Source organism: Hippocampus comes, unplaced genomic scaffold, assembly GCF_001891065.2.
Source record: "Hippocampus comes isolate QL1 unplaced genomic scaffold, H_comes_QL1_v1.1 scaffold13, whole genome shotgun sequence".
Taxonomy (NCBI): domain Eukaryota; kingdom Metazoa; phylum Chordata; class Actinopteri; order Syngnathiformes; family Syngnathidae; genus Hippocampus; species Hippocampus comes.
The window spans coordinates 688,759-715,680 of NW_017805532.1; the positions used below are offsets into that span (position 1 = coordinate 688,759).

General features: G+C 40.8%; 2 protein-coding genes across 5 annotated transcripts in view; one reads left to right on the forward strand and one right to left on the reverse strand.

Annotated features, from left to right (window-relative positions):
- Window positions 1-727, forward strand: part of mier3b (mesoderm induction early response 1, family member 3 b) — an 11,825-nt gene extending 11,098 nt beyond the window's left edge. For both annotated transcript variants that reach the window (XM_019878074.1, XM_019878075.1), the window contains exon 13: window positions 1-727. This exon is cut by the window's left edge and continues 3,087 nt beyond it. The gene's annotated coding sequence lies outside the window, so the exon portion shown is untranslated.
- A 3,298-nt stretch (window positions 728-4,025) lies between these two features.
- LOC109520678 (netrin receptor UNC5C) overlaps window positions 4,026-26,922 on the reverse strand; it is a 166,935-nt gene continuing 144,038 nt past the window's right edge. For 2 of the 3 annotated variants that reach the window (XM_019878065.1, XM_019878067.1), the window contains exons 6-18: window positions 26,508-26,675; window positions 26,058-26,222; window positions 22,214-22,261; window positions 18,120-18,311; window positions 15,955-16,055; window positions 13,752-13,887; window positions 13,383-13,470; window positions 11,158-11,326; window positions 8,604-8,837; window positions 6,101-6,250; window positions 5,843-6,007; window positions 4,705-4,883; window positions 4,026-4,388 (exon numbers count right to left, since the gene is read on the reverse strand). In XM_019878065.1, the coding sequence (XP_019733624.1) occupies window positions 4,226-4,388; window positions 4,705-4,883; window positions 5,843-6,007; window positions 6,101-6,250; window positions 8,604-8,837; window positions 11,158-11,326; window positions 13,383-13,470; window positions 13,752-13,887; window positions 15,955-16,055; window positions 18,120-18,311; window positions 22,214-22,261; window positions 26,058-26,222; window positions 26,508-26,675 (1,958 nt within the window). In that variant the 3' untranslated portion in view covers window positions 4,026-4,225. The remainder of the gene's footprint in view (window positions 4,389-4,704; window positions 4,884-5,842; window positions 6,008-6,100; window positions 6,251-8,603; window positions 8,838-11,157; window positions 11,327-13,382; window positions 13,471-13,751; window positions 13,888-15,954; window positions 16,056-18,119; window positions 18,312-22,213; window positions 22,262-26,057; window positions 26,223-26,507; window positions 26,676-26,922) is intronic. The other variant, XM_019878066.1, reaches the window with a different exon arrangement.

The following is a 26,922-nucleotide window of genomic DNA, read 5'->3' on the forward strand; positions in this document are numbered from 1 at the left end:
CGGTGTAAAATACCTCGTCGATCACTCAGTTTGTTAGCATAAACGTAAAAGAGAGTGGAAAAAAACCCCATCTTGATCTTCCTGTATTTGTCTGGATGGCATGGCTGCTGGTCTTTGGGAGATGACATTTTGTATTTTTGTCTTTTGTGTTGTTTTTTTTTTTTTGTTTGTTTAAAAAAATGCAGTAGGTGGTGGGTAGCGGTGCTGTGCTATTTATTATTTCACTCTGTGGTTTGTACAAACACGTCAGAATGTAAAAGGCCATTTTAAAAGTGGTTTATTTTTTTTCTTGTTTGTTTTTTTTCCCACCACCCTGTGAACTCTGGAAAAATGTGATATTTTATTGGTGTGCGAGCGTGTGTTTGTGTGTGCGCGTGTGCAAGCCGGCACGAAGCAAATTTAATTTTATATTTTTATTTTTGTTCAGTCATTTTACAGAAAAACATGGAAAAAACAACCCAAAATACCTTTTGTGAATAAAACCCCTGCAGAAAAAATCTATCCAGAATTCTAGACAATCAAAAAGGCATCGTTATGAGAAATGTTACAGAACAGAAGTTATCTTTATTGTTTATAAGAATTGTACATAGACATTCAGGTTTTTTTCTTTTTGTGTTGTTTGTTTGCTCTCTCTTCTCACTCATTTTGTTAAAACATTTTTTGTATTTTCTGTTGTACTTTAATACCTTGTGTACAGATCCAGAAATAAAAGCTCTGGAAAAATTAATATGCCTACATTTTTTTTTAATTTAAAACAGTGCTTTTATTTGAATATGAAAACAAAGTTGATGCATTTTTTTGATCTGTATCACACACAGCACTTTCTGTCAGCTGCAGTTTTTAAAGTGTTCTTATAATTTGGGCTTTCAGAGTAGGGTTTTAAACTAGAGCTTGGCGCCGGTTCGGTTTTGATGTAAGGTTTTAAACTAGGCTTTGGATTTAACAGTAGGGTTTTAAACTAGGGTCAACGTTTCAAAGTAGGATTTTAAATGAGGGTTAGGGTTTCAACCTAGGATTAGGGTTGCAAAGTAAGGTTTTAAACTAGGGTTAGGGTTTCAAATTGACCGAGGGATGGAGTTGCAAAGTTGGGTTTCAAACCGGGGTAAGGGTTTCAAGGTAGGGTGTCAAACTAGGGTTAGGGTTTCAAAGTAGGTTTTGCCTTTCCAATTTAGGTCTTTTTTTTAACAGTCACAAATATGCATTCGAAATTCACCTGTCAGAATTTGTGACATCAGGTTTAAATGTAGATAGACTTTGGAACTCCGGTTTGGGTTTCAAAGGAAGGATTAGGGTATCAAAGCAGGATTTGAAACTAGGGTTAAGGTTCCAATGTAGGGTTTCAAATTAAGATTAGGTTTTCAAATTAGGGTTTTAAATTTAAAATTTAAATATTTAATTATAAACTCGGGTGAGTGTTTCAAATGACTTTGAAACCCAAGATTCAAGTTGAGGTGAAAAATTGTCTCAGAAGTGGCGTGAAAAGTGTTTAGTGTTTAAAAAAAAAACGAACAGCAGCAAAGGAAGTCGTGTTGAGCGTTGCTTATAAATATAATTTATTAATCGTCTTAAAAATTCTTTCTTACACTTTGTACAGAAAACAAGGAGAGCGCAAAAAGATGTCATGACAAGCGTGCCGGATGCAACCAAAACAGTCACCACCACGGCTCAACATGTGTCAAGTCCAAATCACTCTCCATAGCAAAACGGTACAAGCACAGCCAAGACGTCCATCATGACAACCAATGGCAGTTTGCATAGTCGACAAAAAAACTAAACAAAAAAACAACAACAACAAAGTAAACATACTAACTACTTCCTAACTTTTTTCTCTAACTCTTAAAGTGACAGTACACAAGTGTACACACTATAGTCAAATAGAAAACACTTTTTTTCCCCTTACATTTCCATACAATAACAACACTGTATTTGTATGTCGAGTCCACGTGAAGAGTCCAGTGGCTAAAATGTCGACTAGCAGATTTTTGAAAATGAAGGAAAAAAAAAAGTCGATGTCATCGCCGTAGCCTTTGGGGTCGAGTTTGCATTTTAAATGCACCCTGTACCCTTTTTGAATTAGCACTTACATCAGGAAACAATCACAACATCCAACCAAGAAGCACATCTTTTGGGGCAAACCCCAAAAGAGAAAAAGTGACCCCCCCCCCCCAAAAAAAAAAAAACAAGCTTTTGCCTGCTACATACTGATGTTTACATACTGTTTTTGTTGGATGTTATTTATCCAGAAAATGTAATCCTTTAAAGAAACTGCGTCATCTGATCAATTTTTTTTTTTTTTTGTCCTCGGAGGGGGGGTTAAAATTATGGACACCTATTCAAAACTGAGAATGTTGTTAGAATTATATAAGCCTTTTATTTCCTCATTTTGAGCGGTGACCTAAGAAGAAATCATGTTTTGATTAATTAATTATTTTTTCACAGACATACATTTTCCCTTGATTCAAAACACTAACTTTTTAAAGTTCTTTTTTTTTTTTGTTAAAACTGAGAATGATTTACAAATCATATATTTTTATTCAAACATGGTGCACCAACCCCAGAATAATGACATTAATAAAACAATCTGGCGTTGCTGTTGATAATGATGCAAAACGATTTAAAATATAAGATGTTTTTATAATATTTCTATGTTGACTGCTCTTATAAAATAAAAAAAAAAAAATTTACATTTGTTTTGAACTCTTTCAAATATTTATCTTAACGTTTAAATACATTAAATATGTTTTTGTAATAATGAATCCCAAGGCCTCAAATATATTTTGACAACCAAAATATGAACAAAAAAAAAAAAAAAACAGAAAAAATAAATTCATGCTTTGAGATTGATTTCTCAATGTTTTTTTTTTTTGTTCATCTAAAAAAATAAATATAAAAAAGTGTTTCAAACACGATTTCCATAATGTGGTGACATGGACATTTTATGAAAACCTAAAATATAACTCAAATAATTATGAGATCACAACTACAATAATCTTCAATGAGGAAAAAAATGTAAACGTACTTAACATCTGACAATCATGTATTTACATGAGTCATTAAAATGAAAAGACAACTAAACTGTATTGTCAAGGCCACTGGATGGCACTAGAGATCAAGACATGGCGGTGATGTGACACGACACCAAAGTTGCTCTTACTGTATGAATATGCATGACATATTTGGAAAAAAAAAACGAGTGGATTAATCATGTGGTGCGATCGCTGCCTCGTCCTCTTTCTTCTACCCCCTGCTGGTTGTTCGTCATTACGAAAAATAATACTGCTTCCTGCAGTTGTAACTCATAGACTCTCTTGCCATGGCTTGCATTCATTCAATAATAATTAGTATCATAAAATAAAAATAGGAATAATAACGAGGGAGAATCTATTTTTCGCATGTTCTCCCGCTCATATCAATACATCGGGGAAACCGGTCGATTCGTGACAGGATCCGAGTGGAGGCGGGCTTACTGGAGGGGCTTGTTGTGGCTTTGCAGGACTTTCTGGTTAACAGTTGCAACAGGGCACGGCCTCTGAGTAGCTGCGTCGTTTCGTCGCTTACATTTTTAAAAATTGTAAATGTATACAATACATATGTGAGCTAGCCTTCGTTTACCATGCTAGCAGTTAGCATTCATCGCCAATGTTTTCCCTCCAACTACATCCTTATCTTGTGTTATGAGCCCACGACATAGTTTGGATCGTTCCCGATGGATGAAAGCCGTAAAAACACTCCTCAAAGCATCTTCAAAGCTATGTTCCATTTATGCTCGCTACGGGTTAGCAACTGTCCCTCAGGCCTCAACAAACACTTAGCTCATTTTGTTACAATGCCACTTTTAAGCCCACCCGTTAAACTAAACAGTTTGTTCCCGACAGGTTGACAGTCATACACCCACCCGTCAAAACATTTTTTTCTTAAGCTAGCTTCCTTTTATGCTCGCTAGCGTTGAGCAAACGCTTTCCCTGAATTCACGTCCTTAGCTCGATCCCTTTACCCTAGCTAGCGGTTTGCAACAATCGCTAACGCTTTCCTTAGTTTGTTTTGTTAGCCCGCTACCGACGATGCCACTTTTAAGTAACATCGCTAGTTTAGCTTGTTCTCGGCGAGTAAAAAGACGCAGCTTTTATTTTGTTTGTTTTTTTTGGTCGTTCTGCTCGCGTCCCCCTGGGTTAGTCTGGCCCGCGTACATGGTCAACCGTTGCCATTTGTCCAGAGTCGTTGGTCCCTAGTGTTCCACGGTCATGGAGCAGAAGTTGCTATCGTGTCGACCCATCTCTTCCAGCACGGCCGCCAGTTCGTTGAGGTCCCCGTCGGGGAAATGCTGGGCCTCCCAAAGGTCCAGAATGACGCCCGTCGGACTGGACTTGGTGGCGAAGTAGTTCAGGTACCTGAGGAATGCCAAAAACAAACATGAAGCTCACGTTCACCGTGCAGTGGTGCCTTGACGCTTTGAGAGGAGTGTGTTTGCAGCTTTCATCTGTCGGGAAATATCCAAACTAGCTAATTGAACCGTTGTATTAAATTGGATTTATACTTTGATCTTTTAATGTTTTTTTTGTTGCCTCGATTACATTTTAATTAAAATATGAAATGATAAGAATTGGGATTTGAGGAAGTGCAGTGACGTTTTGTTTTTCAAAAATCGTCCAAAGAAAATGAATGAGTGCGCATGTGGTGTCGAGTCATTTGGAGGACGGAAGCGACCTGTCCAAGTTGAGCTTGTGGGCCAGCATCCTCCAGTCGTTGCCTCTTGTCTGCGGTGCGTCCAGACTCCCGCACAGTTTGTGTCTGATGGACAGGGGGATGCGGAAGGCGTTGGGCCCCACTAATGTGGTGATGTTGCTGGCTGGGTCCATCAGGGACGTGTCTATGCACTGGAGCTCCTACAATGAATTGAAAAGAAATGCCAGTCATTCATTTCTACCTCGAAAAAACCCCAACATTTTTTTTGGTCACGCGTTTTCCTGAATAAAGTCGCTTCTCGGGAACACTAATAAAGAGCAGGATGCCCAAAGATGAAGCCGAGCACACAGAGAAGTTCCTCCACGAACTTGCACACTCTCAAAAGTCCACAAGTCACAAAGTTGAGCTGCCTGCGACTGTTCAATCATTCATAGTGGGCCGAGAGGTCATGCCAACATGACCGGAATAGTGAGGCTTTGATTTTTGCCATACCGACAAAAGCTGAGCGTGTATGCCGGGTGGGTTCAAAGGTCAGACTGTATTTTTTAATTTTTTTTGCTTGGGGGATGGGTGAGGGGGCTCCAAATGTCATCATTTTGAACTCCCATGCCATGGCTGCGGCGGGCTTTAGGCCGAAAATGTGCAAATGAGACGGGAGGATCGTCAAGAGGACTTTGGTCAATGTATGCATCCACAGAACTTCTCCAAATGGTTCGGCGAGTGAATCAATGAATGAATAATTGTGTGTGTGTGTGTGTGTGTGTGTGTGTGTATATATACATATATTCTTTATTTGGCTACGTGTCGGCTTGCGCGGCACCTGTGAGCGACATGGAAATTACATTCTTGCCGCCAATTGTCTGTCGTCGACAAGGGATGGCATGGGCCCGTTTGGGGCGGTATAAAATGCTGACGGAAACGGTGACAGACATACATGCTTCCTATTTGACTGTAAGTCATTTCATTTTATTTTTTAATGTTTTTTTTTACCAGTTTGGTGTCCATGTGGCCTTAATGGTACTTTGGCCCAGTTTGTATTTAAATGGCATGATATAAATTCAGTTTATGCCTTGCGGGATACAAAGCGGTCACCCGGGATTATGGCGGTTAGTATATTAGCAAGTTGATTATGGTGCGGTGTGAACGGTGGCGCTCGAACCTCCTCCAGGGTGTTGCTGAGCTGAAAGATCTGGCCCTCGCCCTCCACCTGCCTGACGCACAGCTTACAGCTGACCTCGGTAACGGCCGAGCTCATCCTCTCCAGCGTGAAGGTGCAGTGGAGGCTCCTCTGGCTCGCGCTCCATACCTGGTAGAAGGGGATCTCCTGCGGGGGTACGTACAAAAGTTGATTTCGCAAAGGAGTCAAATCAATACTTAACTGAAGAGTGTGAGTACTTTTGCGCCCCTGTGGTTTCACCTGATATTTGGCAATGAGTTTGCTCTTCCAGTGCGGGTGCGGTACATCATGAACGGACAGTCTCAGGTTATGCGTGCTGTCTTTAAAGTTGAGAGTCTTGGGCTCGTCCAGGAGCTTGCCTCCCATTTGCGTCTCCATCTGAAGAACCTCCTGCAAAAAAATGACCGCCAGAAGAATGTTTTTTACTTCTTTTTTTTTTTTTTTTTTTTTACACCTTACGCATTCAATCAACTATGCATGTAGTTCTTCGTACCACCTCAAAAAAAAAAGTATCAACGTCATGACAAACATTAAAATAATGTACGATATTACTCTCAGTGACTGCAACATTAAGTACAATTCGAACAGTAACCCTGCACTTCAATACAAGAAATTCAATCTGCGCTTCAATAATGTTTCAATGAAAATGTATTGTACATTTGGGAAATAAATATTTGAAAACAAACGGTTCTAAAAGACGAAATGAAAATGTATTGTACCTAAATACAAGTGAACTTGCGAGATGTACCACGTTGGATTTCAAAAAAGAAAAATGAATGCACTGCAAAGTTTGAACATTTGATTCTGTTTCTTTTGCATACCCATAATAATATGATACCAATAATATCAGAATAATTTGGCCCATCTGGCATTTATATGATTATGAGTGCTGTAATATTTGTTAGAGTAATTCAGCCATTTCCCCTCCTCAAATTGGTTATTAAAAATATTTTTATTAATTCAAAATGTCATTAAATAGTTGGTTACGGTATTTGAATTCATCTAAGAAAAAAAATGAAAAGAAATATGAAAATAAACTACCCATAAATTGAACATACATTTACTTTTATTGTGCTTCATTAGATTATTACCCCCCACCCCCCAAAAAAAAAAAAAATCAATTTTCAGCCCCCTTAAAGGTGCCCGTAGATACCCACATGATGGTGCTAAAGCACTGCTTTTCTATTGCACAAGACTGTACAAAAATTATGCACGGTGAAGCAGCATGTGGCTGCACATTTGAACACCCTCAGCTCATTTACATTTACGTGTACATTTGCGATCAATGGCAACATTTTGTTGTTTAAATACATGCGGGACAAGCGGCCACGTCGCTCGTTGGGACACTTGTGCGTTCATTCCATGCGTGGGCATCCACTCTGCATAATTTCTCCCGTTTTACAAGATTAAAAGTAAAAAAGACAAGTGGTATGTAATATGCTAAACCGCATCTCTCCGAGAGTTGTTTTTAATGGTGGAATTGCTTGTTTGAAATGCTAACCACACTGTTAGTGCGCGCGTGTCTACGCGTTGCTACTCAACTTGATCACTTCATGCATAAATTAGCAGCGCTAAGCTCCCCCGTATCAGATGTTCCCTCCGGGGCTTTTGAATATGTTTAAACTCTAAAGCGTCAGCTAGTTTGACATTGCTCGACCCGGTTTTGTTTATCGCCGCCAAGATGAAGACGCCACACACACAAAATCTTTAATATGTCGGAATGCAAATGAACACAATAAAGCACCGTGAATTCTTCTTATGATGACTTGAGGCTTGGAGTTGGAGCCCATGTTGAGCAGACAATAAAAAAAAACACTCGATTAGATCTAAAATGTGCTTAGTGCTTAAATAGAGCAACAGAAAAGATTAGAATTAAGACAGAATAAGAATATAAAAATATGGGGCCGCACATGTCGCACATGGCAGGTTTCACTACTTTATCTAATTCCTGTTCGCTACTCAAATGAACTGAAAAGCCATTAAGTCCCCCCAAGATGGTAGTACAGTATTGCAATTTATAAAATTGCTCCTTCAACGTCAATCGCCGTTAACTACGTTTTCTTTTTTTTTTTTTCCCAATGGGAATGGGTGGAAAACAATCTTGGGCAACTGCGATCATGAAATCGGCCCACAGGTGGCAGCATTGGATCTCTTTGGGAGGAGCTCATCGCACGTGTAAGATGCTAAAACATGCTGGAAGCAGGAAATGCGACCGTTGCAAGCACCTTGTGACTGATCAAAGTGTTTGTCATGTTAAATTTACTACAGAGCATGCCACAAAATGGAGAAAAGATGATGGGAATTACTTAAATTTAGAAGGAGAAGTGATGACGTCATGTACCTAGTGCACGAGCGCACGCGTGCGCACACACATACACACACACACACACTACTAAATACTACTACCACGACTGAATAGCGTGCAAAGAATTTATAAAGTTTGTCAAATGTAAAATTGTTACACTCGTGATTTGTTGTAAATACATTATTTTGCCATCAAAAGCACATTTTGATTGTTAATGGTACTTTTATACAAGAAGAAGTTTGAAGAATGACTGAAGCAAAAAGTATGAGCATCAAAGTCACTGTTGTGTAGAAAACACTCTACGCACCCTTAGAGAGTTAAATCAGGAGCTGGGATCTGGTTGACTGGTTAGCCTGTGTTATATTATTTTTATTCTTGATAGTTTTTATTATGCAAGTGTAGCTAATGTTGTGTCCACACAACTGCGGGGTTTCTTACCTTGAGTGCATCTTGCGTGTCGTCCAGACAGTACACCCTGATGTGGTAGTCCAGCGTGGTGCAAGAAACGGGCCCAAAGACAGCCAGCTTCAGCCTCTTGGCGGCCGCCTTGCCCACCGACTGGCCCACCAGACAGTACGTGCCCAGAGTCTCCGTGAGGATGTGACAGGCTTCCGAGTCCATCTGCACGTAGCAGGGAGTGGTGAAGTTTTCCTCGCCCACCACTACCACATCCTGTTGGACACGCATACACACACGTTACTGTGGAGCCAGTATGTTATGCTGAAGATGAGTGTTGGCTATCCATCTTACCTACTGACCAACACTTTACTATGTTCTTTACTTATTAATCTGTTTAAGCCTTCCATTAAAAAAAAAAAAAGTTTTGTGATCCATTTTTAATATCTTTGATATTACGCGTGATACAAAACGCACAGTGATGATGGAATTAAATCCATCCATCCATCCATCCATCCATTTTCTAATCCGCTTATCCTCACAAGGGTCTCGGGCGTGCTGGAGCCGGTCAGAGCTGTAGAATTAAATATAATACAATACAATTAAAAAGAATGAAACACACCTTTCCCTTCAATTGTGCTGCTCATTCTGGTGTGTGCACCTTTGCCACCTGGCGGCAGTATAAAACTGATACACTGATATACTATACTGGAAACTCAGCTCCTCGATCAGCTTCTCAGTACAACATTAATTTGAGTCAGTCTTCATAGAGGATAAAGAATATATGCATGTGACCATTGTTATATGGTCAGTCTATATGTGTTGCAGCACCTTCAGATACTTGTCGCTTAAAGGGGAACAACATTAACAATAGAATGCTAATTGTTAGCTTTTGTTCCTATGGAGTTTCCCATTGTACCTTAGCATTCAGGTAGTGGAGGCAACAGTAGGTGGTTGTTTTGAATACATAATGTGTATTTCTCTTCTGTTTTAAGTTGAGTTTGACAGAAACCTTCAGCTGAAAGTTGCTGTAAACAGTGTGAAGCTTATTTTTTGAAAAATATTGACGAATTATATCTGCCAGTTTACTGCTTGTTGTGTCATGCATTTTCCATCTCAAGTCAAAACAGAAAATCTGTTGATCGTGGCTCAAAAAACTCGTAAGTCGGATCGCTCCTAAGTCGGGTCACTCGCATGGGCAGGCACCCTTGCGCTGTGTCTGTCGCTAATGCTTTTGAGATGAGACCCAATCAATACAATAGGGCAGGGGGAGCTAACATGCTTTGAATGTGTAATCAGCGGTAGTTCTAATCACACTGTGGCCTGACACCTGCAGAATTGAATTACTTCACTCCATTTGGATCTTAAATGTAATTTTTGTGTGTGTGTGGGGGGGGGGGAATTTTCCTCCAAACAAATTCTGCTTTTCATTTTCAATACCCCATCCCTGCTGCTCCAAACATAGACCCCCCCCCCCCCACACACACACAAAACCACAAATACACACTTGCACGTACGTACAGGCGCACACACAGGCATCGTACGCATGGCTAATTGCGCAGAGACATTGTGTGGAGCTGTGATAAGAAACAAGACGAGCGCACGGGGATGATGCACACACACACACACACACACACACACAGTATACAAAAACACACTCGCTGAAATTGCTGAGGCTTCATGCTAAAATAAGCGCACACACAAAAAAAAAAAAGAAAGATGAGAGAGGAGGAGGAGGACGGCAGGAGCATAACAAATTGCAGCTGATAGGAGTCTCCTACCTCCTGTAAGAGAACTCTCGCCTGCTTTTCTATTGGCTTTATCCCCTACAGACGTGGTGTATATCACATAGCGTGTGCGTGTTGGCTAGATGAACAGGTTGTCAGGCATGGTGTGCTCTGTGTTGGGGGATGTTACCTTTTGCTGCTGAAACTATAGTCACGGGTGGCTTTCTTATACTACACTGCTTGATATTATTCGACTGTATGATGGTAAAGATGAAATGATTAAGCTACGACTTACCCTATACTCACCTATTTAACTACCAACCCCATCTACTTACTTACCCTCTACCGACATACCAACCGAAGCTACGCAGTACACTTCTTACACCGTTGGCTCAAAAGTAAACTAAATTAGGTGAAATGGCTTATCGAACGCTGGGTCCAAAAAGGACTGATCCAATGCTGGGTTATTTATACCGTTGGCTGAGAATTTGACCCAGCACGTTGGGTCAAGAAATTGTCCAATTATCCAACAGGGGGTCCAAAATACCCATCCTGATGTGTTAAAACTGGAAATGGAGTAGTAGGTTATCGGTGTAGCTGTGGTTAAAAGCAAAACTAATTTTACCATACTACTTGCATACTTAGTTCCCGCCATCCCACATTACAAAGCACAACTTGATGAAAGCATGACAGGGTTGCAGTTGCTCGACGCAGAGTTAAAATGTAATCATACGCTACTCAGCCATGTCGAGATCTGAAGTAGTGTCATAAGAACACACAAAGCAGTGTATAAATAAATAAATACATAAATAAATAAAGACTTGTGTGTAACTGTAGACAAACATAAGCAAAGAAGCACGTGCACTCGCCTCCCACTCGCCCATAGCCAGTTGGTTTTTCAGCTGTATGAGCCAGTCCTCGTGGACGTTGTCAGCACAATGGTGGATGGTGAGGATGACCGGTCTGGTCAGCAGAGCTCCTGGGGGTCCGCAGCTTACCACCGGACTCAGCACAGTCTGCACGTCCTCCACCGGTGGTCTGCGGCGAACAGATAAAAACGTAGCCGCAGCATTTTAAGTCGGTGGGAGTCGTTTTAGTCTCGGGCTGTGTTGCTCGAAAGCAGTCGTACGACTCCTGGGCACTCGTCAAATAATCCAAATTTTGCTCTTAAGATATAATTTGGAAGTTGATGCATGTTAAATGTAAACAATGACATAAAGTAAATAAAACAAATAAACAACAATGACAATACTAATTCGAGTCTGTAAAAATGAACCTTAAATATTTAAAAACAAAAATATAGTTTTGCTGGCTCGTCATACTAAAATTAATGATAAAGTATATATCAATTTAGATCATAAAATCAGAAAATTACAGTATATATCAGGTAAATAAAATGAAGGCAATGTACAGCACTTTGAATTGCATTTTTATGTATGAAAAGTGCAACATAAATAAAGTTTGATTGATTGATTCGGACCGGGCGGGCCTTCGACTGGCGAAAATCCGGGTATTACCTACGGCCATTAAAATGCATTGAAAAATAATCAAATGAAATGCATTGGGTGTACAAAAATGGTATACGAAAAAGTACAATCACACTGATTATATCACATGTAAGCAACTAATTCTACTAATAATTCAAAATCAAATCCAAATAAAAACAAGACAGAGTTATGCAATTAGAAAACACATTGTGAGTAAATCAGGCAATTCTTAGACGAACAAAAAAAATATATCCAAAGCCCTTTGACAATAAAACCACAAACTTCAAATAAAATGGAATAAAATAAAATCCCATCAGCGCGTGGGTGTTTGAAACTCCAACCGAGTGAGTCGAGTGAGAAAACATCCCGGGTGCTCACTCCCCGCCTCTTGTGCAACACTCAGCCCAACATCAGTCATCTTCCTCCACTCGCATTCAACTATCACCTGTCCACGACTTCATCAAAGCAAAATTTCTGTTTAAAAGCATCAGTTTGCCGTTACGTTTTGTTTTAATGTAACAATACCAGTGAGTCATTTTTAGCCAAACGAGCATTTCATCTGTTGCCACCTGATGGCTGGTGTGAAAGACCGTGCAGCTTCAAGGCACGTCTTCTTGTTTTTTTTAGTCTCGACTTTAAAAAAAAAAAATTGGGGGGCGTGGGGCAGCACTGCTTGAGGCAGCACTAATCCTCGACAGCATTATTGATTCAGCCGCTGGACCTCATTAATGACTCATGAAGGGAGAAGTAGAAGAAGATAAAATAAACATTCCATCAAGGAGGCGAAATGTAGCGCAGTCACGTTGGCATGGCCAACGCCGAGGTTGCCACTTAATCCGTTGGGCTATTACGCGTGTGGAATTGTATTAAGGCGACCGTTTGAAGTTAGAGGCCCGGCATTTTTCTGAAATTTGATGTGACACTTTGCAGCTAAAGCAGGCGCGTATTTAGTCATTTAGGGGCCCAAGGCAAATCCCAGTCATCTATGTTCTGCGCTGACAAAAGTTATATTTTCGCCTCGACACAAGATGATTCACTGACAAAGTCCTTAAAATCCTTCAGAAGGATTTTTATGAAACAACTGAACTGTCTCAACACTGTTACACATTGCGCAGTTAGTAGTAATAGTCCATTGCGTGAAAACGTAAAATAATAATAAGAATGAAATAAAATATTTAGCATAGTGTATAGAATTTTGGGGGGTTATTTTTGAACCAATAGTTTTAAGTGTAAAAAAATAGGAAGTCTTCGTACCGCAATAAGTTCAAATAAAATGAAGTTGAATTCAACATTTTGAAAAGTAAAGCCTCATTCATATTCTAAGTTTGAATAGGTTTAAAAAAAAAAAAATCAAAACAAAACATTAAAACATCTCTTGGCTGGTCTGCCCCAAAAAGCTGAAAAAATGTATCAAAGATGGCCCTGCATTCACTGCGAATGATCAACAGAAACGATCAATGAATGTAAATATTAATACCGGCGAGGAATACGTGTCGAGACGTTGAGCTGAAGAGGAAAAAACGTGTTCGGCCAGCAGCTGGGAAGGCACATGAAAGACGTGAGGAAGATGGGGGGAGGGGCGGGGGGAGAAAGGGGCTAAGACTTGCCTGGAGCTGTCCTTCCTGTGCACCGTCACATACATCTCGTAGACGCGGCCCTGGGGGACGGCGCCCGCCGGAACCAGCAGACTCACTCCTGCAACCACAAGCGGCACAAACAACTTCTTTCAGGTCATCGTGCGCAATGAGCAAGGGAGCATTAGTCCAGCATATTGACACCTTTCGAGATAAACTACCTCTGACAACAAATGTCGCACCAGATCCTACTTTTCACTGGTGGTATTTTCACGTAAAAATAGAAAGGTTATTAAAAAATGTTTCTCCTGTACATCGATCAACTATGTCACAAATATTTCTTTCCCCTGAGGAGACGGATTTGGTGCAGAAGGGTCTGTTTGGAGGTGGGATTGCGTTTACCCGAGTTGGGCACAATGAGGTGTCCTCCTTGGTTGTTGAAGGAGCCGTGCGCGGTACACGAGGGGTCTCGAGTGCGGGCCAAGCTCTGGTTCCGAAGGTTCATGGTGTCGCTGTTCTCCAGCAGAGACTGTGTCAACTGCAACGGCAAAGTTACAGGAGGGAGTGCCAGTGTCTCCATGAGCAGCAAAGTGGATTTGGCTCCAGTTGAGAACTTTTTTTTTTCTTTCATATACAAGCATGGCAGAAAAGCGAGCTCGTGTATTATAGTTCGTTATTTTATTTTATTCTACTTGACTGTTTTGTAGCGGCTCTACAAGAGAACATTATTTTACCTTACTTTTTTTTTTTTTTTTTACAAAATGAAGGCAGAAAACTATTTTTACTTTTACATAATTCAACTTAATTTTCCTATTATTATTTTTGTTAAAATATTTTTGTGATGTCTGTAAAGAAATGACATTTTATTTAATTGCATCGTTTTTATTGCTCTATTATTTCATTTTATTTTATTTTATTTATTAGGTTAAGGCAATTATTTTTCAATTTCTTATTTGTTCAACTTTTTAAAAAAAATAAAACTGAGCACATTATTTTCTTTTACTGCTCGTTTTTAAACTTTATTAATATATATTGAAAAAAATATTTTTCTGAAGAGTGTACGGGGATGACATTTTGTTTCATTTATGATACTATATTCATATAATTTGCTGTTGTAATGCGAGAGTGTTGTAAGTAACAGTATCAGTGTGGCAGCAAGTAAAAGTTGGTCACTGAGAAGAGACGACGTGTTCATCCTGAAGTATTCCATGCAAAAAAAAAAAAAATGTTTTGGCAGTGTTTTCTTTTTTTGCTCTTTTTTGTTGGACACATTTCCTTGAGAACTGCTACTGGGAAGCTGAGCCTCGTGCCCGGGAGCGCCGCCATGAGGCTCAGCTGGAAGAGGGAAGATCTCAAATCACCGTAGGGTTTCAAGTAGTAGGAAAAAAAAAAGGAGCAGGTTTGCATTTCATGGTCTAAATGTGAGCACTGACTTGTAAAATAAGTCATTAGGATTCAGGTTCAGTTTAAGATTTGGTGCGACAAGAATGACTTGGGACTTTTCAATCAAGAAAAAAAACATTTTTTTTTTCTTTCCATTATTAGCCATCACTGTGGGACGTGATGTTCATAGTATCGCATATTTGGAACACCTATCGTGGTCCTTTAATTTGAGATATGACTCCGTTTTTTCACGTCAATTTTGATCAGGCCGAAAATGTTGACAATGTTTTTTTGGCACACTGACGAAATAGCTATGGATCGAGAAAGCCGTCTTTTAGTGGTTTAATGTGACATATAAGTCGATATGGTTTGGTGTAAGTAGATTTTTTTTGGGGGCGGGGGTTAATAAGCATATTGATGCCGTTTTTCGATGTTTTGGGGTCATGGTCTCATCTGTTCAATGACACATTCACAGATTTGGAAATGCTTTAATCGGAGATGTGACTGTGAGCTTTGGGGTTTGTGTTCCAAATTGATTTTTTTGACATGTCAGTTTTCATCAGCAACATTATTCTTGTGATTGAGTCGCGACGTTTATTTTATTTATTTATTTTTTTTTATTTTATTTTTTTTGTCATTGTGTTATTTTATGAGAGCACATTGAGAAAATAACTATTGATGCACAAAGCATCACTTTATGGGCTTTAATATGAGGTATGACTGAGGGTCGTTTGTCACGAGCCATTTTTAGCATTTTGCCATTTTCGAACAATCTTTTTGAGGCCAATGTGTCGTCTCTTAAGTCTCCTGATCTAGAACGGCCTCTACAAGTGCTTTACGATGAGGCACTGTTATGTGTGACTCAGTGGTGCTCGTTGCAAATTAGAAACTTCTGATGTGTGTCTTCATAAGCGACAAGTAACGATGCAAATTTTTAATGAAAGAATGCAAATTGTAATGAAAGAAAACATATCAGGAAAGCCTTCTTCAAGTGCTTTAATATGCTCTATGACTCCGTAGCAGTTACTCCATATTCATGTTTTGGAGAATTAATAAGCTCTTTTCTAGTGCTTTATGATGAGGTATGACTCAATGGGCTTTGTTGCGAATGGAATTTTAACGTGTGAATTTTAGTAAGTCACGGGAAAATGTGTTTTAGGGGTTATTGTGCCAACATATCAAAAAAAAAATAATAACTTGTGGCGAAACTCAATAGCCTTACCTTGGGAGAGAGCTTGGACGTAAAGTCTCCTCCGAGGTCGTCCTGCGGCGTGACGAGGCCGGAGGAGTTGTACACCTTAATCTTCAGGTTGGGGAGGGGCTCTAAGAGTGGAGAGTCGGTCATTGGGATTTTATCGGACAGGTCATGGAGGACATAAGAGGGACCGCCGTACATGGCGGACGCATTTGTCAAATCGGGAGGGGCTGAAAAAAAATCAGCTAGGAGCAAGGAAAAGTGGAGGGGCGGGGCACGGGGGAATGGAAATAAGGACAACGGAAATTTAAAAAAGGTCAAATAATTAACATTTGGTACCATGAGCACAATCATAAGCTTGGGTTTCCCAGTCAATCAAAGAAACAAATTTGTTAGCCTAATAGCAAAGTTGCAAAAACCATTTGACAAATTTCACACCAGCAGCACAATTCTTACTATTTGCGGGGATAAAATCATTTTTTTGTGTTTGCCGCAGATCGCCACAGATTTTCGTGGTCTTGTTGGACTAGCCAGGTCACATATCCTGCTGTACTCGTGCTGGCAGTACTACTAAACTTTTTGTTCGGAGGTTTGAATCTTTGCTGTTGCCTTGGCAACCCAGGCTCACCTATTTTTCATGGTCTTGTTGAACCCGCCAGGACAATGTTTTCGAGTGCTAACATTACTCTTCAGAGACAAGCACGTTTGTTGTTGCTATGGCGAGGACCAGGGCCAGGCCAGCTTTCATGTTGTGCCAGTGCTACTGCAGAGCAGCAGTGGAATATATTATTTGTGCTTTGTTGTTGCCAATGGCAGATCATCTACTTTCCCATAGCATGCATTATCTTTGGACCAACCAGGACATATATAACGCCGGGCTAATACTAGAGGCACTGCCAACACAGCTGGATAGCAGACTTGACTATTTTTCATGGTCTTGTTGGACCAATCAGGACGCCTGTCGTGTTACATTTTAGCATCAATCTGACAAAGTTTGGTCTGTTAGCATTTAGCGCATTAGCTGGACCCATTTTGTCAAATGCCTCGCCATTACAGAAAAAAAAAAAGACCAAACAAATGGATACAGGAAATCCAGAACATATTAACCCTTAGTTCTGCTTTAAGTATTCCACATTTAAAACTCCCCTGTGCATGTTTTTACACGGCAACTTCCTGAGTTGTCCCGGCTGACGCATGTAAACATGACACTTGTCCATGTACCTCAAGCAGTGTACCTCCAGCTAACTTCCTGGCCTCCCACTAGCACTCATAAATAAATCCACATCTCCAATGTAAAACACAGATATGACACGGAAAAAAAAAGAAAAACAGACATACACAGGAAGACATCAGTTCAATATGCGTAGGAACATTTTCTGTGCTAGCATTTTACTGGTCATGTTTACAAGCATTACGGAATGTCTTATTTATACAGTACACGGCTCCGTCGCTCATCTTTGAGTGTCTCCAAGGATACGCATTAAATAAAAACTGATTTGCTGAGCATGATCAGTGAATTTGTGACTAGCGAAGCAGCAGTAGGCAAAGTTTTCCAGTGACCGCCTGATCGATTTCAAATTCCCTGACATTTCTTGTCGAGCAATTAATGTATGAAGAAGTGAGCTTCTCAGGGTCCTCGCCATTAGCCGGACGGAAAGAAACGCAACGCAGGCAGGAAAAGACGAGTGCAATTTAACCACGGGAATGACGGATGCTGCGGGTGGGACTCGATGTGGCGCCAGCGGAACAAGCTCGGATAAAGTAAGCAGTATGCGGATGAATGGGACAAGGGATTGACTTGCAGAGTTGGCCGTTGTGTCACACTGAACACACACAGAAGTCCTTCAGTCGGTCATTGATTGACGCCCGATTTTCTGACAAATGATGACTGATGGGAAACGTTAAAAAAGACTGACTCAGCACTGACGGAAGTGGGTTTCGTCGATCAGTGTCATCGTCACTGGTCATGTTATAAGAGAGTGTATCAAAATGGCTGAAATGCTCATTTTGGCGCGAGGCAGCCATTTTGTCAGTCAAGCTGACTTTTCACGAAAACCTTGGCTTCTACTATTTCGGAATTTGTTGCCAAATGTTGACGGAAGAAGGTATCAAAGGTTCATGATTGACAAATACCAAGCATAACTCTGTTGACACAGTCGATCAATTGATCCCACTCCAAAGGCTGCAAGTACCTGATCTGGCCGTCTTGATGTTGACCGACTGGAACCCTCCGTTGAGCGCCGACGTGTCGATGATGTCCGAGTCGAAGTCGCGGTGGGTTTTGCGATACACGAAGAGCGCCACGATGACCGAGATGACCAGGCACATGATGACGGCGATGACCACGCCCACGTAGAGAGCCACATCATCCGTGCTCGGAGCCGCTGGAAAGAAAACAATTATTTTATGACATATAAATGAATATATTCATTCTAGTTTCCTAATTCTTTGCATTTTTAGTCCATTTGAAATAAATAAAGCATATTTTTTAGGTTTTTCTTGAAAACAATCCAACTAGAGAATCCTAAAAACACTCCCAGAACAATGACATCATCTCATTTCCCTTCCTTTCAGACTGAAAGGAAGACCTGTGAAACTTTTAAACAGGCCTCGGGCATGCGTAATAAGAGCATTTGCCTAGACACCGGGGCAAGAGACATTTTTCATAAATCTGTTCCATCTTAATAAGCTTGTTAATTATTTTACAAGGATCCCCCTTCAATATGACATGAGATGTTTTAAAGATAGGCTACTCATCTATACATTCATGCAGCCTTCCACAAAAGAAGAATGTCTTTTAAAAGTTCTAAGCATTGGCTTGGACGCAAGATGAGCATGAGGAGTTCAGATGAAAGGAAACCAACAAGTTGATATGAGGAAGGAGATTAAAAAAGAAAAATCACTGGTTTAAGAACTTTAAATGTACCAAATACATTTATTGTGACAAGCAGTCAAACTTAATGGCTTGCGGGTGGATGCACTTGCTGTATGTGACTTGTATATTCAATTTATTATGTGCACCTCATCAAATTAGCTCAATCAAACATTTCACTTTAACAACTTTAACAACTTATTGCTGCACTTGTAGTTTGCAGTGGTGTACACCGGCACTGCAACATACCAAAAGTTGCATTCTTTTTTTCAAATTTTAATTTGGGTGGTAAATTTCTGTTTTTGAAAAGTAAATTTAAAATGGCATGACATTGAACATATTAATAATATTTTACTAATATTATTGATTACAATCCATATTATTATTTACCCTGCAACCCTCGTGAAGATAAACGCTATCAATGATTGATGGACGGTTTTGATTATGGTCAATCCATTTTGATCCCGTGCACGCATTCATAAGAAAGTTTCGAGAGTGACCACGTGAGGGCGCTGTCAACCATTTCAAAGCGTCCTCGAGGAGGCTGAATCGGGCAGTGGATGACGGCACATGCTTGCCACTCTTAAGCCTGGGTGGGCCAAGGACCCTTTAAAATTACCTCTCGAATATATATGTTTTTAAAAACATCACGATGACTGGGCGGGGTCACTATAATCCTCTTAAATTGCAACTCCAACATAGTAATCATGATGGATCTATTAGATTAATAAATCTTGATCTGATTGACCTTCTATTTTAAGTTCCACAACACGAGAGCTGTCACTTGAAAGTTTACACATTGTTTATTTAATGCCCTTTTACAGCTTGACAGCCTGGCATAATAGGCTGCCTCCTGACAACGAGACACAGGAGAGGGGGGAAAAAAGCAACTGGACGTGGGTGAACACTTTCGACCCGCTTGGATGAATAATAGGTTTGGACGTGTGTGCGTGCGTGTGCGTGTGATTTGAAGGCAGCATGACAGAATGAATAGGCTGAGAAAGAATCAGGAAGAAACGGAGGAAGAAAACACAAAGCTACACTCACTCATGTACTGAGATCTATAATGCTCATGCCCAACAGGGGGGGGAAAAGTAAACTTTCGAGAAATAAGGTAAAAGAGTAATTTATCAGCGATTCGTATTTCAAGAAAAAGTCAAAACAACAGAAAAAGTCATGGTATCCTCCTGACTACCAGGAAAAAAAAAATGTTGTCCAATCACATTTATTTTGAAATTCCTCAATCTATGTGAAGTAATTGGACTACTCCAAAAGAAATTTTTGAAATTCCACTCAGTATCAGGATGGAAAGTAGTGTGAGAGAATGGAGTAACATTAAAGGGAAAAAGTTGCATTGTGACGAGGTAAAAGTTAGCGTCGCTTGAGAATCAAGTCAGACAACAATGCAATGAAAAAACTTCTTGACTTATTCAAACCCCATGACATATGAATACGTCTCGAAAAACATGCTCCTGCCGCCTACCAATGACGTTTTTGCGCCATAATGTGCACAATTGTCTGATGCAGCCTCTGACTAAAGATCAGACTTGGTTGCATTGTAAATTGTAAATCATTTAAAATCTGTCCAGCAGGTGGCAACGGGTGTATGGGATCAGCAAGGAATATGCCGCAGGACAAATAGAAGTAGAGGGAGGGATGGATGGGCCAAGTTGGGGAATAGCGTAGAGTCAGGTGGAGTAGTGTGTCGTTAGTAGAGAGGGCATTCGAACCAGTAGCGATGGAGAAATCTAAACAAATAGTCGGCCGGAGAGGATTGCTTTTGGGGAAGAAAAGCTTCCACCGTGACCAGGGAGAGGAGTTTCTGAAAGCAACAGGACGTTTTTGTCTGTGCAAAAGTAAGAAGCAGCAAGTGGCTGCCTCATGCAAATGCAACAAAGCATCAAAAAAGCCCTTTTGTGGTGTTGTTGATGTTGGTTTGTCAAAGGAAAGTCTTATTGAGATGTTTGAAATGTCACAAAGCAACAAATAGTCGTGCCATACTTGAAATTATGTTTGGAATGCATGCTTTTACAAAACAGGTCTTTTTCACCGAAAAAGAGAGAGAAGCATTTTTTCAGCTGAATGAAGAGTCATCTTTTTTTTTTTTTGGTAGGCTGCATATTTATATCGCAATAGAAGACAATAATCTGTGGGCCTTGCAAATCAGTTTACAATTTTTTTCCCCGCAAAAAGTACAAAATCCTATAATGTATAACAATAACGTCAATAGCATTAGAAGAAGTCTAATCTTATAGAAAAAACATTATTTTAAAGAGGTGGTGAAAAAGTCAAAGTTTGGATTTTTGTCTTTTTGCTGTTTTCCAGCCTACTTTTTTTTTTAATCAATAATCCAGAATTTAGTCACATCAGTGACTAAGAATAGACCCAACTTTTAAATTCAAAGCTCTGCGACTTGAGTTGACCCCCCGCATGGAAACACAGGCATCAGCTTTCAACCGCAAGTCCTATTGTCACCTGTGTGTGTTTGTCACTGAATAAAATGTGAAAAGCTGGTCCCACATTTCTACATCTGAGTGGACGCACTATAAAAGGAGCCCATGAAACACCTGAAGCGAGAGTCGTATTCGTACATCTTTGATGCTCTGCTCAGTCTAATCTGACAGCGCTCGATGCGAGGAGGTGGATGTTTTACTCTCAAATCCCAAATTGCTTGCGCGAACACACACACTTTGGCTTTTGACCCATTGCTTGCGCGCGCGCACACACGCACACACACACACACACACACACACACGCACTAAAGTAAGTAAGACAGTAGTTAGGTAGCTCAGTGTTTGGAAGGGTGGGTTGGTAGCTTCGTATTTGCGAAATTTTGTATTATCGTCGGGCTGGGTGGGTAGTTGGATCTCTAAATAGGTAGTCAGGTAGCTAGGTAGCTTAGCTGGTCAGTGCATAGGTAACTAGCTAGGTACAAAAGTTGGTAGGTATAACCAGATCATATACAATGTGGGTGTAAAGTGCGACTTATTTTGTATATTTTGATAAGTGTCGGATTGCTTTTATTTTAGACCCTAGGAAACTGTTTTGAAATATGAAAGGAAAAAAAATGCATAACGTGTTTCCTTTCACACTTGCTTTTTCCTCCTTTGAATCATTTATTTACCCCCCCCCCACACCAAAATCCCTTCTTGTCCAAATTGAATCAACGACACGCTTTTGATTCACATTCCCATCATGCAGGCAACGGTGAAAAAAATAATTGATGTGCCTTTGATGCCAGCATTTGAGCACAGTTGACTTCCTGAAGCAAACAAATACACGGATTTTGTGATAAGAGAAGAACATAAATAGATACGGACACAAAGACACGCTCACGCGCGGTGCGGACACACACGCACGCACGCATGCACGCACGCACACAAAAAAAGGCAAGAAATTAAAGATAAAACTCACATGTGAATCCCACATCACTCGTTTCTTTGGATGTCTCAAACAATGAACCTTGGGGACAGGGAAAAGGTAGGGATGAAGGATGGATGGATGGATCAACAAAACAGCAAAAAAAAAAAAAAAAAAGGACTCACATGGGACAGAAACACAACACACTGACTCACCACTATCAGCGTTGTTGATCTCCAACAGCAAACAGCGTGACCCTTCTTTTTTGAACCTCGTTTGTTATTAATCGTGAGCGCATCTGCCAAATGCCAAAGCGATTAGCGGTCGAGATGACGCAAAAATTTTGAATGCGGTGTGGCAGGAACGCATGGCACACCCGATTACAAAAGACGACGGCATGGAGGGAAAAAGGCATTTGATTAAGTGGGAAGCCAAATGAGAGGATAACAGACAACGACATTGGGAAAATTCTATGAAATAAGACGTGATTATTTTGACACATTTGAAGTACGTATGTATTCAAGTTTGTGCTCATTTTTAAATAGAAAGCAAGAATAATAAATGGACACACACACACACAAAGAGTTGGTTTGCCGTTCTACCTGCGCTTTGTGTCATGCAAATGCTAACACGGTAAAACGTGTTACACGGCAGCTCTGCTATCTCCGGAGATTACCGCGGCTCTAAAAGACGACATCAGAATTTATTTGCTGGAGACGCACTACGTGCTGCGACGTGACACACACACATGCTCACGCACATTTTATGTCTTCCTGTTAGCGCTACAGGAAGTAGTTGAAACATAAGCCCAGTGTGTTGAGTCGTTACAAGGACAGAAAGTCAATCGGGGGAAATGAGCCTGAATGTATAACCCTGCAGGTTTCATCCCGGAAAACATCACTTGAGTACAACATTAGAGCAACGATAGGGAAAAATTGCATCTGAATGAAACAGCGCCGAAATAGCCATCTCGTTACCTCTGTCCTAGACGCATAATTTTCCCGCGGGACGCACAGTTCCAAAAAATGTGCGTTTTTGGGACGCAAGGAAATTTCTCAGTCAAAAAAAAAAAAAAAAAAAATTACGGTGCACCTTTTTTTTCAGCAATGATCGCAGTTTGATAATCGCCGCCATTGTTGTTTTGATCTCGCGATAAGTAATCTCGCGTGACTAGATTTCCGTTCTCGCGATACGAGATTGGCGAGATCGGCAGACGATTGCCAAGTTGTGTAACGTTAAAACAAGTGTTGCCAACGAGTGTTGCGAAAGTTTATTGCGGAGATATCATAGAGAAGCAGCTAAAGTTGGATCGTGTTTTGCGATAATAAATTGACTTTGAGAAAGCCTTGCATCATTGGAAGCAGAGTCGAGAGGAGAATTTATGAACTCAAAGACTGAACCATGGGATGAAATAAGAACCTATGTCTCAGCAAATCTTGTAGGCCTGAATTATTTAAATTTTTGCAGCATTTGTTTATAAGAAATAAACCTATTATCAATGTATATTGTTGTTGTTTGTTATTATCATATGCGATTGAATAAGTAGACCATTTCAGAATTCGAAATTTGGGACTCTCTAAATGCATAATGGGACTCATACTTTTCTGATCAGCGAGTCCCTGGGACTCGCAGGGCTCAAACTGTAAAATTATCACTGCCGAAATCATTTGGATGGCATGCTGTCTTTTAATGAGCCACAGCGCATCTTCCTTGTTACCACCAAGACCCCTGATGGACAAGCGGTTTGTTTTCAAAAGCGCTTATTTATTCAAGTAGAGGATGCACGTCACGATTAATTGAGTCTATAAGAGGAAATACCCCAAACTTCTGTTTGAGGTGTAACCGTTATATATTCAATCGGAGGCTGATTGAATGGTCATCTCTGCATGGATTTTGTTTTTGAACACATCCTCCGCTATTCAGTTCAACGCTTAGCACTGGCTAATATAAAAGTGGTGCGTCTGGCATCATTTTGCGGCACTGTAGGTGTTCTTTTTGCTTTTGTGCCCTGTTCCACTATATTTCGATACCAGCCAGTCCTGTGTGGCCCTTTCAAGCTGCTGACAACACTTACTTATTGCTTCTATTTTTCGGTCCTTAAGCGTTGGACTGTGCTATATGTGGAACGATGTAACAGTGCATTCTTGACTTGTACTTGTGAGTTGTCTTCCAACAATTTGTGTCATCCAGAGAAGCCGATATGACTTGGAAAAATGTGGAAAAATACTGATTATGTCAAGGCGCTGGCTGATCATTCCTGGCTAATGAAGGGTTGTTGTCGCTCAGCACACCGAGAACCTGTGGCATCGTTGCATGCACAAGCGAGAGAATGTGTGAGCGTGTGTGCGTGTTCTAAAAATATGTTGCGCTGTTTTTTTTTTTTTTCTCTTCTCCTCTCGTCAAACGTCTGCCAATTACTCTCGGCGCAATGAGTAAGCAAGGTACTCCTCCTCATGCTGCAAGTCAACAAATATAATTGCCTGCGCCTTGGAGAACCGCTGCTATATTCGCTTCACCCTTTCAAAGCGTTTTAGAAACTCACCACAAAAAAAAAAAAAAACATGGTGGGAATGAGCCAAACGGCAGTTCAATTGGTGGCTGATGCACTTTATGATGGTTCGTTATGTGATGTTAGGTTTTTGTAAGAAAGGAGGCTTTGACTTGACCGAGCGAGGCCACCGGTGGGTGACGTTCGGAAAGTAAATGAGGATGAATCGACACCATGAAAGCAGTCAGCCTCCTGAGAGGAAGAGCGACACAAGGCAGGCGAAGGGAGAGATGATAGTGCCGCCTGAGGAAGAGTCGGAGGAGGAAGATAGGGAGGTGGCAATAAACAAAAAAGCAACTCTGCCTAAATGTATTTAGCCGTTAGTGGGAAATGATGCAGAAAGATTTGTCAGGAAAAATGGAGGAAGAGGATGAAACACAAACATTCACTGCAAAATGCTACCAAAAAAATAATAAATAAAAGAACGAAGTAAGAAATGACAGAAAACCATAATTCAGTGTGAGATGATACAAAAACATGAATTTTTAGTAGGTAATGATGGAAAAAAAGTCTGTATTTAGTCAGAAAGGGCACAAAAACAGGCATAGAATTTTCTAGGTACGCTTACATAAAAATAGTAGGAAAGTGACTAAAACATAACAATTCAGAAGAGCGTGATACAAAAGCGAAACATTTGAATGGGGGGATGATAAAAACATGGCAATTTAGAAAGGAACGATTCATTTCTCACCAGTTTGATTTAAAGTGGTACGAAAACACTGAATGTAACATTTATTCATCCATTTTCCAAACCACTTATCCTCGCGAGGGTCGCAGGTGTCTCTGGAGCCCATCCCAGCTGCCTTTGGGCGGCAGGGAGGGTCCAACCTCAATTGGTCGCCAGCCAATCGCAGGGCACACACAGACCAACAATCATTCACAGTCACAAACACACCTCGGGACAATACAGAGTGCCCATTCAACCTACCATGCATGTTTTTTGGCACCGGCAGATTTGCATTTTTTTGGGCGGGGGTGTAATTTTCCTCAATATTTCCTTTACATGTTCACCCCCACCAACAACTTTTCCCTTGAAAAATGCATTGTCAATGCATTTCGCTTGGTGTCAATAGTACACAGATTTTCGTTATTTGCAGGCCAACCCGTTCTATATCCCCCGCTTTCGCCCCCCTGAATAATGGGGGTCCACTGTACTGTAAGATTGTAGGGTGGAACTTGCAGTTGTCCACTAGTGTGGACTGGTTTCCAATAATGGGGAAATGCCAGTATTTTGAGCGGAATGGCTCTCATAACATTTTGTTGTGGGGGGCGGGGGGACTTTGAACAAGTTCACATCCAAAATGAACTTTCCGTGCAGGTTTCTAAGCGGGTAGCAGAGGATCAACTTACTCTGCATACAAAGTCCATCGGTGCAGTTCTGAGAGTGAAGCACTAGACCCTCGCAGTCCTTCCCGCCGTTTTTGGGCGCCGGGTTGTTGCACTCCCGCCTCCTCCACTGGGTGCACTCCGTCCCGCAGGCTGACCACTTACTCCAGTCCGTCCACTCGCCATCCACTAAAGGGAACGGAAAGGAAAGGAAACGAAAACACTTCCTAATCCACTATCAATGGTGGGATTTACCGACACATATGACTTGACCCTGAGCGAAACATGGCTGCCGAAGATGCAACAGCAAATCTTTTTTTAGTTTTTTTGTTGCTTTGTATTGCAAGCAAAAGCAATTAAGATACTGTCATGCAATGTCACGTGTTACATTGCAATTCTATGACATCATTGCCACGTGTCCGTAACGTCGCTTTGCAAGTTACGGCAGAAAATAGCAAACTGGTTCAAACTCACCGGTGCACAAAGAGGTGCAGGGTAGTTTCTGGATGGCCTGTCCGTCACAAGGCAGTCCGCCATTTAAAGGGGCGGGGTTAGTACAGCTGCGACTTCGTTTCTGGAAGCCACGCCCACAGCGGCTGTTACACATCGACCATTCCGTCCACGTCGACCAGCCACCATTAACTGCGAAGTTCAAGAGATCGGTGATTGGATGGACAGCTTATCATCCCCACAATCATAACAGAAAAAACATTTTTCGGTCAAGACAGCGCATGAATTGCTGCTTGATGCTCTGCCCAGCGGATATATGGTGAAAGAAAAACAGAAGTTGGAGCCATTACTTGGGACATTGGTGCTTTCACACCTTCCAAAAATGTTTCTTTTTGTGGCTCTACCGTGCTGAGAATGATGGCTGTCAAAATGTCTAGCT